Source organism: Anolis sagrei, chromosome 3 (assembly GCF_037176765.1).
Source record: "Anolis sagrei isolate rAnoSag1 chromosome 3, rAnoSag1.mat, whole genome shotgun sequence".
In the NCBI taxonomy this organism is placed as follows: Eukaryota; Metazoa; Chordata; class Lepidosauria; order Squamata; family Dactyloidae; genus Anolis; species Anolis sagrei.
The window spans coordinates 82,115,170-82,130,239 of record NC_090023.1 but is presented as its reverse complement, the minus strand read 5'-3'; the positions used below and the strand labels follow the sequence as shown (position 1 = coordinate 82,130,239).

The 15,070-nt window shown below is 36.4% G+C and overlaps 1 protein-coding gene across 15 annotated transcripts in view; it reads right to left on the bottom strand.

The window, feature by feature from the left end:
* DMD (dystrophin) overlaps window positions 1–15,070 on the bottom strand; it is a 1,568,405-nt gene that overhangs the window by 832,429 nt on the left and 720,906 nt on the right. For all 15 annotated transcript variants that reach the window (XM_067466757.1, XM_067466754.1, XM_060770144.2 and 12 more), the window contains 4 exons: window positions 13,964–14,134; window positions 6,167–6,346; window positions 3,355–3,483; window positions 409–579 (listed from right to left, as the gene is read on the bottom strand). In XM_067466757.1, coding sequence (XP_067322858.1) covers window positions 409–579; window positions 3,355–3,483; window positions 6,167–6,346; window positions 13,964–14,134 — 651 coding nt within the window. The remainder of the gene's footprint in view (window positions 1–408; window positions 580–3,354; window positions 3,484–6,166; window positions 6,347–13,963; window positions 14,135–15,070) is intronic.

Sequence of the window (15,070 nt, the reverse complement as noted above, 5' to 3'; positions counted from 1 at the left end):
AAAGGAGAGTACATTCTAGTTTCCTTGTGTGTTCCCTTTGCATGTTTTGGGATTATAGAATGACATCCATGGCTATAGATATAGATCTCCTTCTTTAACACTCACTAGATTGGTAGATTTTTTTTCACTTTGTGGAAACAAATATAGGCAATTTTTCAGAAGAGATAGTATGAATAGTCTACACACAGAGGCAGCATTTAAAGTGGGTTGCAGTCCACAAAACCTTATGCCAAAACTTAATCTGTCGACTTTTTCATCATTGCAGTAACAGTAGTAGAAGCAGCAGTTGTTTTTTGAGACATTTCATTTTCTACTCACTAGCTCTCCATCTAGAAAACCTGCTCTAAATATATTCGTACACTTTATTTACAATGCCTAGATAGCTCTGCACAGGGGATTTCTTCCTACCTTTTCACTTTTAATTCTTTCTGATATGGCAGCAAATCGTTGGTTGAGCTCTGTCAATTTAGGCTCTATTACTTTCCTGCAGTGATCTCCACGGTTTGTCATCAAGTCTACTGCCTGGTCACGGACAGAGTCCACCTTTGGACGCATATCATTCAGTTCAGTCTTTAAGCGCTACAGTCCATGAGTAAGAGACAGGGCTTGAAGTTAGTAATATACGCAGAAAGGAAGAAAAAAAGAGAGAGAAAGAGTGTGCAAAAGAATAAGGAGGAAAACCATAAAGCAAACTTCGAACAAATCTCTATGACTGAGCAGTTCTCAACAGCTCATGATTAGTTTTCTTTTTTAAAACTCAGGTTGCTAGAGACAATGAAACACAAGATAAATATGCATTTAAATAAACAAGGTGGAGACATACCCATAACATTATTATTCCTTACTTTGAATAATAAAACCCTCATATAAGAAGCAGAATTGTTAGAATAGTGAAAACTGTATTCTGGTATCATTTAATATATGACATTTAATACGAAACTACATAACATAATGTTGGATCAAAACATATTTCTTGCAACATTATATCAATAATCCTCATTGTCTTAAAATGAGCACTAATTACCTAATGTTCATTCTTTGTTATTAAAAACAATGCATCTTAAAAATACCCATGAAGTAATAAAATCACAAATGTCTTAATTGAGGATATACTGATGGTGCATGATGTTAGTGGTGGCACTTTTCCGAGGAGGAAGACTGTGATGGTAAAGAGTAAACCGATCAGATTTTTTCAGTGTTTTATTTCTCTCATAGATATTGATTCCTCAGTCCTCTGCCATGACATAACCAGGATTGTGCATCAAGAAGATTTAGGTAAAATGAAATGAAAAATATACCCTAATGTATGCATATACATGTAATATACTGTTGCATATACTGTTAAATTTAACAATTATATATTAACACTAAATCCATTTAAGCAAAAGGAATGGAAAACAATCTTTTTTATTTTAGATACAGGATTTTATACAGAAAGGCAGATGTCATTGTTGACATGTTATGTTTCTGAAAATGTCAGTTCACTGACAAATCACTGTTCTTGAACTTTTGCTCCATTACTTGGTAGCACTACTGAAGAATCCTTTTCAAAATGTAGGAACCTGATTAACGTAGGAACAGATTTTGCATCAGTTTAATTTGTTCAATTATTTAAAAACCTAGAATATTTAAAGTTTAACCTCACAAACAATGATAATAGATAATAGGTCTTATGATTTTCTCTGTAAAACAGGTTGGGCATCCCTTATCTGAAATTCCAAAATCCAAAGTACTGTACATACTCCTAGCATCATGTCCCAAATGCACTTTGTTAGAGATTTAGGATTGTCTGCACATTGCACCTACCACCAAAAACCTCTACATTCACCTGTCATGCCCAGCACTTTTAAATTTTGTCCATTACATTTGGCCCGGCCTTAGGTTTTTAAATGCATCATGGTGTCATTGTTTCTAGTGTTTTATTGTTTTGCTTGATGTTTTATTATTTGCTTTATGAGTTTTACTGTTGTATTTGTATGCTGTTGTTTTGTTGGTGGCCTTGGCCTTTGTAAGCCGCATCGAGTCCTTCGGGAGATTTTAGCGGGGTATAAATAAAGTTAATAAATAAATAAACAAATACTAATGTATAAGTCCAGAAATTTTAGTCAGAAAATTAGCCTAAAATTACCTGGGTCGACTTATCCACAGGTCAATGTAAGTACTCTACCTTAATTCTTTTTTAAAAGAACTATTCCCCTTTTCTGAATAAAATGGTGAAAGGCAGAGCTTAGTCCTTACTGGGAGAACATAAAAGAAGCACCAATGCTTCTGCCTCTGTATGGAAAGATCTATCTGTGAATTTCAAAAGCTGCCCTCAACTTATACATGAGTATAAGAGGTTCACTAAAGTACAAAGTTGTGGCTGAGGTAGAAACACATTTATTCTCTTGTAGTTCAATGTTCACAAACAATGTTAATATAGTCCACCTCTTTCTAGCCAATACTGACTAACAGAAACTGTGACATAGATAAGGAATATGAAATGATTTGTTAAGGGAAAAGAAGTAGCTCTTTTTGCCAGGACATCTGCTTTTCCTAGAATAGCTGCGGAAGACAGTAATTGGAGCTGAACCCACCAGGATCAAGAGAGTTTATGGGGGAAAGTGGTGTGAGAAAAAAATATACTCTGTATGAATGAGAGAGGACAGAAACCTGAAGAAGAATCTCTCAGAAGGGATGAAGTGGTACACTGTGAGGACAAAGTATAATATCCTTGGAAAAGCAAGAATCATGCTGTGAACAAAAGAAAGCTTTGAAAGGACAGTTGATTATTGCATGTCACATTTGAATAAAGTGCCTCATATACTGGCAGGTTCTGTTTAATTTCTATAAAATGTTTTTCACAATTATATGTGCATCTTTATCCCTTCTTATAATGTCACTACACATTTCACTTCACATGATAAACCACTTCCACCAGGATTATATCAAATTCTAATACAATGTTGTCAAGCAAAATCATTGCTTGCAGAGCTAAAATCTTTGAAGTGACATGAATATGTAATACATAACAATTCTCAGAAGAAAAGATATTTGATAAAAGAGCAAACTGATAAAAGAATGCTTGTGTTCCATTTTTAAACAAATGTAAACAGTATTCAGGAGACAGGGGCTCAAAATTAGTGTTCTACTCACCATGAAATCTCAAGGTTTAAAATAACACGAATTTTTCCATATTAATCTCACTTAATTTTATTCTAATTAAGCAATCAAAAAACTGCAGAATAAATTGGAAAAAACACCACCAATGTTACCATTTCAAACAGATTTTTTTCCTATAGAGCACAAACCCTACATATACATTACCTGTTGGATTTAGATAATGAAAGGTTTTGAGAAAATTGCATTTGTTACCTTAAGAGTATCTTCCCTTTGTTCAGGTCTTTGCATCTCAGATTCATCCAAAAATATTTCTGTCTGATACATCCAGGTAGTAATGTTAGCAACATTCTGATCAAAGGTTTCCATGTGTTTCTGATATGTCTGCATGTAGAAAGGAAAGCAGAGCATGTTATTTTGAAAAGTAGTGACCGAGACAGCACGAAAAGGATAATAATGACATTAGCAATATTGGCCAGTCTCAAAGAACTAGTTTCATATTAACTCAAGACAGTTCCAGACTTTCAAAGAGTAGACCAAAGTGGTAGGATTTACGTGACCCTCTATATCAGACTTACATGACCTGTGGCCCTCCAGATTTTGGGACTGCCAACTCCCAGAAGCCCTGACCAGCTAGTTCGATGGTTAGGAATTCTGACATAAATGCTACTACGTAGACTACTTCCATATCACTATTTAAAAATGTAAGATAAGAAAACTAAAATAATTTCAACTGCAAATTATTATAATTATATGAATAATGTTGCTGTGTCCAAAACAGATTAAGAATTAATGCAAGAGAAATATGTATTTTGCTATAGCAAGAAAAAACAGATACAAAAACAGAACTTGACCATTTGATCTTCTGGGAGATTCAGACAGACTATTAATTTGATGAAAGGTTAAAATAGCCATAGAACATAGCAATGAAAAACTCTATTGTGAATCCATTGTTTACAAGCCTTACAAATAACACATGCAAAACACACTTTTGGAATTCTGGAATAATTTTTGTGTGTAAAACCTTCATTTTTGTCTATAATATAGTTGATATTGTAGCTATAAGGTTCAAACAGCTGTTGTATAGTTAGATGGACCATATGCAAAATAAAAGTGGTCTTAGTACTTGCTCTTACAGTGGAAGGAGTGATTTATATACACTGCACTGCTTAAGAGCCACAATTACCACCATCCACCAGCTTGTCTTTTAGTAAATTCAGCTTACTTTCCCATTATTTATTTACCTCCCGATGTATGAAGTTTGGGCCACAAGTCTAACAAGTCTGACATTTCCAATAGTCAGTCAAATCACTGGCTGGTTTCTATTCACCATTTGGGAGTGACCCTGAACTCATCACTGAGCCTGGAACCCCAGGTCTCGGCAGTGGCTGGGACAGCTTTTGCACAATTAAAACTTGTGCACCAGCTGCACCAGTCCTTGGGAAGTCTGACTTGGCCACGGTGGTCCATGCTCTGGTCACATCCCAACTAGACTACTGCAATGCTCTCTATGTGGGGCTGCCTTTGAAGACTTCTCAGAAGCTTCAACTAGTCCAACGGTCGACAGCAAGGCTGCTCACTGGAGCGGCGTACAGGGAGCGTACTACTCCTGTGCTGCACCAGCTCCATTGGCTGCTGATCAGCTTCCGAGCACAATTCAAAGTGCTGGTTTCTACCTTTAAAGCCCTAAACGGTTCTGGCCCAGATTACATGTCCGAAAGTATCTCCTGTTAGGAATCATCAGGAAGCTTAAGATCATCGGGGGGAGGGGGGCTGCTCTCGATCCCACTACTCTCACAAATGCAGTTGGTGGGGATGAGAGACAGGGCCTTCTTGGCAGTGGCCCCCATCTGTGGAACTCCCTCCATAAGGACATCAGGTTGGTCACCTCCCTCCTGTCCTTTAGAAGACAATTGAAGACTTGGCTTTGGGACTAGTGGACAGCGGCAATTGGAAAGGAAATTTAGGACATCAGTGATATTGGATTTACCCAACTTGGTCTTGGCTTTAATCAGCATGTTTTAATTCATTGTTTAATGAATTTGTGAATGAATTTGTATAATGTTTTTAATGATTTTTACTGTTTTAACTGTAACTGTTATATGTTGACAGCATCGCATGATGCTTATGTGAGGCCTCCCTGAGTCTCCCTTCAGGGGGAGAAGAGCAGGGTAGAAATGCATGAAATAAATAAATTCATTATTTTAAAAAATGCATGGCACTATAGCAATTGCCACATGGCACTTATTTGTTACTTTTACCATGTGTGTTCATCCTAAGACATTAAAAAAGAGCCTTAATGTATTTGACGCTAAAGAATGGCAACCTAGCTTATGGGAGATAGTCCAGATCAGTGATTTTAAAGTAGAATATGAGTTATGAACAGTAAACATTAAATTCAAGTTCAGCCATGAATTATTTCAGTAGTTTTAGGTAAGGTGTGCTGTCTCCAGCTCGACAGCTTTGTAGATGAACTGATTATAACTGACTAGGGAATTGCAATGACTGACTAGGAAACAGATCATGGACTTCTAACAGCTTGCTCAGTGAAAACGTAGCCCTATGTAGCAAACTGCAACATAAGACCATTTTCATGTTAAGAAATATTAGGAAACAGATCACCTATATAATGTCAAATATATGAATGCCTTCATTTATACCAAACTATGATATAACCATCCTTGGAATATAATACATAGTTCTTGTTACTGTATTTTTTTTAAAAAGTATATGGATAAAGTGCAGAAAACACACACACAAAATGTTCCAGTGGTTATAATTAACCCTCTAGTGACTGAAGCATTTGATGTTTGGAGTATTAGATTTCCTGAATTTTTTTTTTGAAAACCTGTAAAACTTGGAGTTACTCTGAGTTTATTAACACTTAAATTGTGTGTAAATTTAAGAACGGGAAACAGCAGGGTGAAATTAGAACAAATGATTATATCACAAAGGTGTCAAGTACCAATACACTCTCATTCAATTTTTTTAAAAAACTGCTGTTTGGATTTTTCATTCTTCAGAGAGATAGGAAGTTAGTAAGTAAATAGTAATAAGTAATTCTTACCAACAACAAATTAAGCCATTCCTCAGCTCGTGAAGTTACTGCTATCCAATTACTGCTCAGAAGGCTGAGTTTATCATCCACTAAACTTTCTTTCCCTTTCAGCACCCCTTTCAGACCCTCTCCCAAATCATTGATGTTCTTCAGCTGAAGTTGTCGTTTCTCAATCTCATGCTGTGTTGCCTATGGAAAACAGATTCAGGACAATAAATATATAAGAAAAATGAAACTTTCTTGTTATAAAATAGCATTGTGATATACAGAAAGGAAAAAAATGTTGAGACCCTCCTCCCCTCCCCCTATCAGTTTATGTTCAGTTAAGTGAAAGAGAGGCTAATTTAAATTTATCTATTATACAAGGGTAAGTTAAAAAGTTTTGCCTTCTGTGTCATAAAAACTTTATGAATGAACATATAACAACAGAAGTTGCTACGGATCATTGCCTGAAATATCCTCTATGTAAAACTACCATTCAACATAGTCACCATCAATTTGCAAATATTTGTGTCATCATTTAACCCAGGCATCAAAACCATTTTGGAAAAAAATCTGGATTTTGCTTTATGACCCATGATTTTAGAGCTGTTTTAACATCATTCATTGAATCTGAAACCATATAGGTTGTCTGTTTGGACCTCTGAAAAACAACCTATGTGGTTTCAGATTCAATGACTTGAATGATGTTAAAACAGCTTTAAAATCATGGGTCACAAAGCAAAACCCTGAATTTTTCCAAAATGGTTTTGATGTCTGGGTTAAATGATGGCACAAATGTTTACCAAACAGTAGTTTTGTGTAGAGCAGGGGTCCTCAAACTTTTTAAACAGAGGGCCGGGTCACAGTCCCTCAAACTGTTGGAGGGCCAGATTATATTTTTTTAAAAAAAAACATGAATGAATTCCTATGCACACTACACATATCTTATTTGAAGTGCAAAAAACACTTAAAAACAATACAATAATTAAAATGAAGAACAATTTTAACAAATATAAATTTATTAGTATTTCAGTGGGAAGTGTGGGGCTGCTTTGGGCTGATGAGATAAAGTTGCTTCAGACTTAGGTTGACCCTGAACGAGGGCCAGGTAAATGACCTTGAATTGATATTAAATAGGATTTTAATTCATTGAATTTTTAATTGTGTTTTTTGGTTAGATGCTAATTACGTGTGATGTAGATTTTTAATATTTTTATTAGATGTGATTATGCTTATGATGGTGCTGTTTATTTTTATTGTATGTTATGTCATTGCTTTTTATATGTTGTTCACTGCCTGGTGGAGATGAAACCTTAATCTACTGTCACTTTAAGAGGGTAGCAGTGGTTCTCAACATTTGGTCCTCCAGGGGCTTATCATGAGGGGTTCTGGGAGATAAAGTTTGCTCATGCCTGGTGTAGATGTAGCCTTAATCTACTGTCACTTTAAGAGGGTAGCTGTGGTTCTCAATCTTTGGTCCTCCAGGGGCTTTAGACTACACTTCCCAGAAATACCAGCCAGCATGGCTTATCGTGAGGGATTCTGGGAGATGAAGTTCAAAACATATGGAGAACATAAGCCAGAGGGTCCTGATTCAGAAGGAGCTACTCTTTCCTTCCTAACCCCTCCTTACTTGGAGACCAGCTCGTATCCCAACATGATGTTGCCCATTTGGTCGGCGCTGCCCAGCTGGACGAGGCAGCTGTGGTGGCGACGCAAGTGGAAGAAGTCATAGGCCTGCAACACTGGGTAGAGGAACTCAGACAGGCCCATGCCTTCAGGGCTCTCGAGGCATGCTCGGCAGCTCTGGCGGCTGAGGAGAGTGCCCATGCGCAGACGGCCCCCCGCGCTGCAGAGGAAGCCCAGCACGGTCTCTCGCGCCAGCCAGGAAGCGTTGTCCAATAGTGTGAGGTAGCCCAGGCGCGCCCCCCCGCCGCTCCAGAAGAGCTCGCGGTGGTTGGAAAATCCGCTGGAGGCCCTCGCGCAGCCCCTCCGACTGCACGCATGCCTCTTCCTCCGAGAGGGGCTCGAGCGCCTGGGTGCGGCCACTGGGATTGCCCAGCCGCACTGTGGCCCCACCCACCAGGGCGATGACATCGTGGCCTGCGCGCTGGAAGTGTAGCAAGCCCAGGATAGGCAGGAGGTGGCCGGCGTGGAGTGAGTCGGCCGTCAGGTCAAAGCTGCAATACACAGCGATAGGCGGGCGGCTGCTGGGCCCAGGGAGGCGGAGGGCGGTGGCCCCGAAGCCGCTTCGCCCACCCTCTCACATCCTGCGGGCCGGATAAATGCCCTCGGGGGGTCTGGTCCGGCCTGCAGGCCGTAGTTTGGGGACCCCTGGTGTAGAGGTTAGTTCAGGCTATGATCTATAGCAACTTTTACTGTTATATGCTTATTCATAACATTTTTATGACACAGGAGGCAAAGCATTTTGACTCATCCTCATACCAAACTAGAGCAGGTCAGTGCTTCTTTAAGTCCAAGGTTTTAGACTGTATTGTTTAATATAAGAATATAATTTTCTATTTTTTTTCTTTTTTTAATTTAATTATATATGTTTATTTTAATACGTACACAACATTTATAGTTCCCACCACCATGAGGATTGTTTTCTTTTACATATTAATCCTTTTTGAGATTAAACTTATAAATTACCATACTATATAACATTTGTATCCTATTTCTTTCTTTCTTTCTTTCTTTTTCTTAAATATTTTAAATATTTTTTTAAATTAATTATTTGACATAATCTCATATATAATCAGAAAATATACATTCAGAAATACTGGAACATGTCTAGATCTGTATGTAGACAGCAACTTGTACAAAGTACGTATAACATATTATACCATTCACTCGAGTTTAAGACACTTTCAAAGGAAAATCCATGCAAACTATTCCTAACTAGAACTGTGTCTATCTAGCTAGCAGCAATAGTGTCATCAGCTACTCCCACCCCCATATCATATGCAAAAAATAAAATAAAATTAAATGCCAATGTATTTGGGGGGGGGGGGGGGGAGATTCCTTGCAAGGCAAGAAATGTATCTTCATGATCAAGATGATTTCAGAGTATGTCCAAATACATCTTGATATTACATCAATAAAAAAGAAAACAAGAATGGGAGAAGGCAACAAAGTACTCTCTTATGACTAGAGCTTTCTGACTATTTTACATACACAGGCATGGACAACTGCAAAAACCCAATTTGTGTAAATTGAAGGATGTCCAAAACCATAATCAAATGTTTCATTAGCATTATGCCAACATATATAACTTTTCCAGGAATCTCTTTTTTCTATTGTATAGCATTCCAGCTTGTTCACATAGTATTACATATTTCTTTTTATTTATTAATTTTAATTCTTTCCCTTCTCTTTTCTTTTTCCCCCTTTTTCTCCCTTACTTTTCTTTTCTTGAAAACAATACCTAAACATCCACATAATATTCACATCTCAGGAGTTCCACCATAACACATATACCATGGAAAAGAAAGTCACACCAAAAGAGCAACAAAGGATTCCTCATCATTTCTTTCTTCAGAAGGAAGTCAAACTATTTGATGAAAATCAGGATTTTGTATTAGTCAGTCTTGGAATCCCCATGTTGAAATCGTCTTTCCTTCTAGAAACCTTTTGAAGGGTTCCCAGTCTTTCCTAAATTCTGAAGGGTCTTTTGACTGGAGATATCCCGTCAGAATGTCCATTTCTGCCACTTCTGCCACTTTCACAATCCATTCCTCCATTTCTGGTGTTTCCTCCAATTTCCAGGTTCGTGCATAAACAATTCTTGCAGCAGTTACCATCAAGGTGAAGAGTTTGTCATGTGACTTCAGCAGTGATCTGTCTGTTATTCCCAGTAGGAATGTTTCTGGGTGCATAGGTATTTTTAGCTTTAATATTTTTTCAATAATTTTATGGATCTTAATCCAAAAGCTTTTTGCCTTCTTGCAAGACCACCACATATGGAAAAATGATCCTGTTGCTTGTTTACATTTCCAGCAAGTGTTTTTTAATTGTGGTTGCATTTTGGCTAATTTAGCAGGTGTCATATAGGACTGATAAAACATTTTATAGAAATTTTCCAGAAGAGAATAGCTTCTGAAAATTTTAATATTTACATTCCAGAGATATTCCCATTTATCCAAGCTGATTGAATGGCCAATGTTTTTGGCCCATTTTACCATACATAATATTTTTCTATTATTACTGCATATGCATGTATTTGACTAAGTTTCTGTGGGATCACCATTTGTATGTGTGTTAAGGGAAAATTGCCTGGTCAATCACAATTCATAGTCAGGTAATTAGGACAATCAAGGATAACAAACTTGGACCACTCCCTGAATGGGGTATAACTTGGGAAATGTTTGTAATGGTTTTTGGGACTTACTGAACCACTTGATTCAGAACTTACTCGAAGTAAGTTCCTGGCTGAAAGCCTACTATGCTTGTCTCCTCACATTATTGAAGGAAGAAGAAATCTCCAAAGAATATGCATGAATTTAATGCAAAGAACTTTATGTGAGTTTGTTACTCCAGATGGACTGAGCTATTTCAAAACTGGAGGTTTTGTGAAGCTGCTTGTTTAATTTTCTCCTTGACTCTGTTACTTAAGAGTAAATTTGATTTTCCCATTTTCTTGGCTCATATTTGCTCATTGTGGATACACAAAAGGGCTGGGGAAGTCTGGACAGGACTGCACACATTTTGTTTGTTTTCATATAGCCCGTAACATCTATCTCATCAATTCACTATGAAATCTGGGTTGTTTACAAATGCCCCAAACAGAATTGAATTAAATTGATTAGACAGATGAGAAATATGACAACAAGAGTACTAGAATAATTGACAATGCCAGGTGATTTAGGGAGTCAAGGTTCCTCTCAGAAAAAAAGTAAGATCTGTTCAGAGGTTATATCTCAGTCTGTAACCCTTACACTTCATGTCCTGAACTAATTCCATACTTCTGGTTATTGTCTCACTAATTTAATTCCCACTGACTCTGTTTCAATATCACCATATCTGGATAGAGTTCTAAAATTTAGTACAGAGTTAGACTTATTTGGAGACACTGAAGGTCCTACCCAATGTAGGTTACCTTCTTATCTCATGTCACTGTACAGGTATCTGGACTAAACCAAATTGTTAAACACAATGAGAACAATATCACAGAATTAGTAAAATTTACAAGTATGTTGACCTACAATGTCCCCACTAATTATATATTTTGGGATTAACAACTGGATTTAGGCCTCTGTAATCAAACTACCTCAGCGTATTCCTTGTATAAGAGATTCCTATGGAAGTCATGGGATCCATACATTTATGAGCTACACATTTGCACACACATATGATCAGATATTGTTTTTATCAATATTCAGGGAGTGAAACAGAGTAAGAATGTTCAATTATTCCCATCAACTTCAGAAATATATTTTTTCTTCCTGAATTCACTAAAATCTCAGAATTTCCGATTTAGCTTCTCAGATTTGGTTAAATCGGGCTGCCGGCCCAACACATTCTTTTTACTAACTTTCTCTTATCAGTTGCACTAATGAGCAAATCATATGTTGATTTGTTGGCATGAGCAGTATGTTAAATCAGAAAATACCTCCAATCTTTGAAATTTTAATGAAATTTCTTTGTCTTCTTGATTTTTTCAATCAGGTTACTATCTTTTTGTTGTGAGACTAAGAAATAATAATATCAAACCCTTTACAGAACAGGTGTCCTAATCAGAAAATCTCACATATTAATTATACAACTTCTGGAGCTCTGAAGTCATTGTTTAACTATTAATGAGATTCAATCAAAGACATGCTTGTTTATTTAAGCTGCAGCTGTGGTGTATATATCTGATGATATAGTATACAACAGTAACACTTCTGTATACATAATGTGCATAGGGATAAAGCAATAGTCTAGTAGAACTATAATTCATGATTGGCAAATAGTTATTTAAACTATTGGCTTTTAGGTTTATTCTAGCTATTATAAGCACTTGTTCTCAAAAGAATAAATGCAAACATATTAATAATTAAAATCATTGGTGTGCTTTTTGAATTTCACTGCTCAGAAAAAGAAACCAATGCAAATTATAAGTTATTTAAAAGAATAAAAAAATCAGAATATTTATGGATGCTTCTCACAGGAATGTCTGCAAAGTACATACCTACATTGAAGGTATGCAAAAAGTCAGTAGACATATGTACATATATTACAAGCTACCAAAAAAGGGAGAACAGGAACGACAACTCGACTGATGAATTTGTTTTATGGTTTTAATAACTGTTTTGATATTTGATGATGTATTGTTTTTAATATGATTTAGGTTTAAAGTATGGTTTTAATATTGTAATTGTAAGGCATTGAATTTTTGCCATTATCTATGTGTAAACCGCTTTGAGTCCCCCTAGGGGTGAGAAAAGCGGTATATAAATGCTGTAAATAAATAAATAAATAAATTAGAGGAATGTCTGGCTATGACCATATAGATCAAAGGTTTAAAATCTGTGACTCTCCAGATGTTTGGACCAACAACTTCCAGAAGCCCTAGCCAGCTTGCCCAATGCCTCAGAATTCTGAAAGCTGAAGTACAAAACAGCAGCAGGGCCACAAGTTTGATACCACTAATATAGATTAATGTTTGATGACAAAGGTGTCTACTAGAGAAATCCCAGGAGCTGTTGAAGAATGCTTTTGTCTTGAGACATCTGGCTACGTGGATATAGCAAGACACAGCTCTGCCACCAATCACTCCCTGTCCACATGGATATGTCAGGGGATGGCACAGGAACTTGCACAGGAATTCAAAAAAACCAGAAGCAATGCTGCGATGAAAACAGTAGAGACAAGTGGCACTTCTTTTAGAGTGTCTCAGGAAAAGCTTTCACCTTTCGCCACTTTACTAGGAAAAGGGATGGTTCCTTTTTTATATAATAGTAAAGGTATAGTATTTATATTGACCCATGAATAAGTTGACATCAGTTTTCTGGATCAGCTTTTTGAATAAAATTTCTAGACTTATTCATGAGTTTAAATATACAATAATTTTTTTCTAGAATGTTTTATACAATACAAAACAAATGAGGAAATATTAGCAGTAGAAGCTAGTGGCTACTATGTCATTGAGGCACTGAGTTAACTGTGTTTTCTTCCTAATTTGAAAGGTCTCCAAGGTACCTAAAATTTATTTCAAAGAATTTCTAGGTGCTACTTTGGACATAAGATTCAACATTTTAAATGTTCAGAAAAAAGTCCACAGCACACATGGAAACACCTGATACTACTGATTAAATGTCAGCAACATTTATGGGTCAACACCTAATATATTAACAGATATAAAATGACAGAGTGCTTGGATGTTTTCACTGAGTCAAAAGTTATGAGGTACATGGCTACCGAGACTACACTAAATTATCCATTTATGTCTCAAAAAAGATATTCCTTGAAGGACAACATAAGGATACATCCCAATAAAGTATATAAAGAGATAAATGGTATTACTGTTTGTTTTAAAATATATATTTCTTCAGCCTAGCAACTTACCTTATAAGAATTTTAAAAAATATGATATGACACTCGAAACCTATACTGCTTTATAGCTTAAGGTTAATACATTACATTTTGGGCTCTAACTTTTTTTGTCAGATTATATTTCACCAACCATTAAATAGAGTTGATAGTAAAAGACACTACCAAAACTATTTATAGCTTAAATTATATGTTGTTTACTGTTTGGGGAGGAAAAGTATTGTTGTGACAGTGAGATAACTCCAAGAACACATATGTGAGTTTACAAGGGAGGAAAATATATATTATTACCTTGCTCCAGGCAACTTCAGCATCTAAATTGATAGGCATTCCTTCTACTGCTGATCTCTTTGTCAGTTCTGAATCTGTCACTGCCAGCCATTCTGTCAGAGCATTCGTTTCCTTTCTCAGTTTCCGAGATAATTTCAAACATTTCTCTAGTTCTTGCTTTTTTTCAGTTACCTGCATATAAAAAATGGGAGGGGGGATTTTAAGAGCCCAAGTATCCAAACACATGACATACACATTTCTGGCCAAACCAATCTATCAGTTCTACATGATTGTGGAGTCTATCTGTCCTTTGTTTTATATTTCCAATTACCCAAATTAATTCTCAGCCCTAAACTTCTAGATACCTCAACTAGATGTTTGTGCATCTTAAAATATTAGCATGGTAAATATGTGATTTACTGTCTTGATCTGAATTCTGTTTCTACACGTTTAAATATTTTGCTGCTGTTTTTCTACCCTTTCCAAGAAAAGTGTATTTAATAATATCACCCTAAGTATAAAACAGAGACATAAAACATATATGATGTAGGAAGCTGCAGATATCCCAGTAACACAACTGTACCTGATGAAGAAAATGGCCCCTTATAGTGAAAGAAGGTTACTGTTTGTGCCAGCCTACTGACAATCTGGACAGTTCAATTCAGCTGCTATTTCCCCTTCTTTGAACAAAAGACTTTTTTTGTTTCAATACTCTCTTGAAGACATTATTGTAATTTTTAATACATAGAAAACTATATATAACAGATGACTGAAACACAGTGACTTGTACAGATTCCAGTGCCCTACAAGTACGGGAGCACCTCTGTGTAAATTCTACAACATAAGTCGATCTGGGGGATGAAAATGTCATGTACTCGCAGGGGAGGCATTGAACTTCGAGATTTATTAATTGAGTAAAGTCTGTAACATGTTTACACATGTATATAGTAGTTGACTCTAAGAATGATTATTCAGCACTAAAGAGAAACAGTATAAATAGTTATTTTGGGAATCTAGAACCCTAAGTCATCTAACTGCAACTTCATTCACACAGTACTACCTGAGTTCTATTTCAATTTGACTTTTAAGTACACTATCTTTTCTTGAGACAATGGATTGGATTCATTT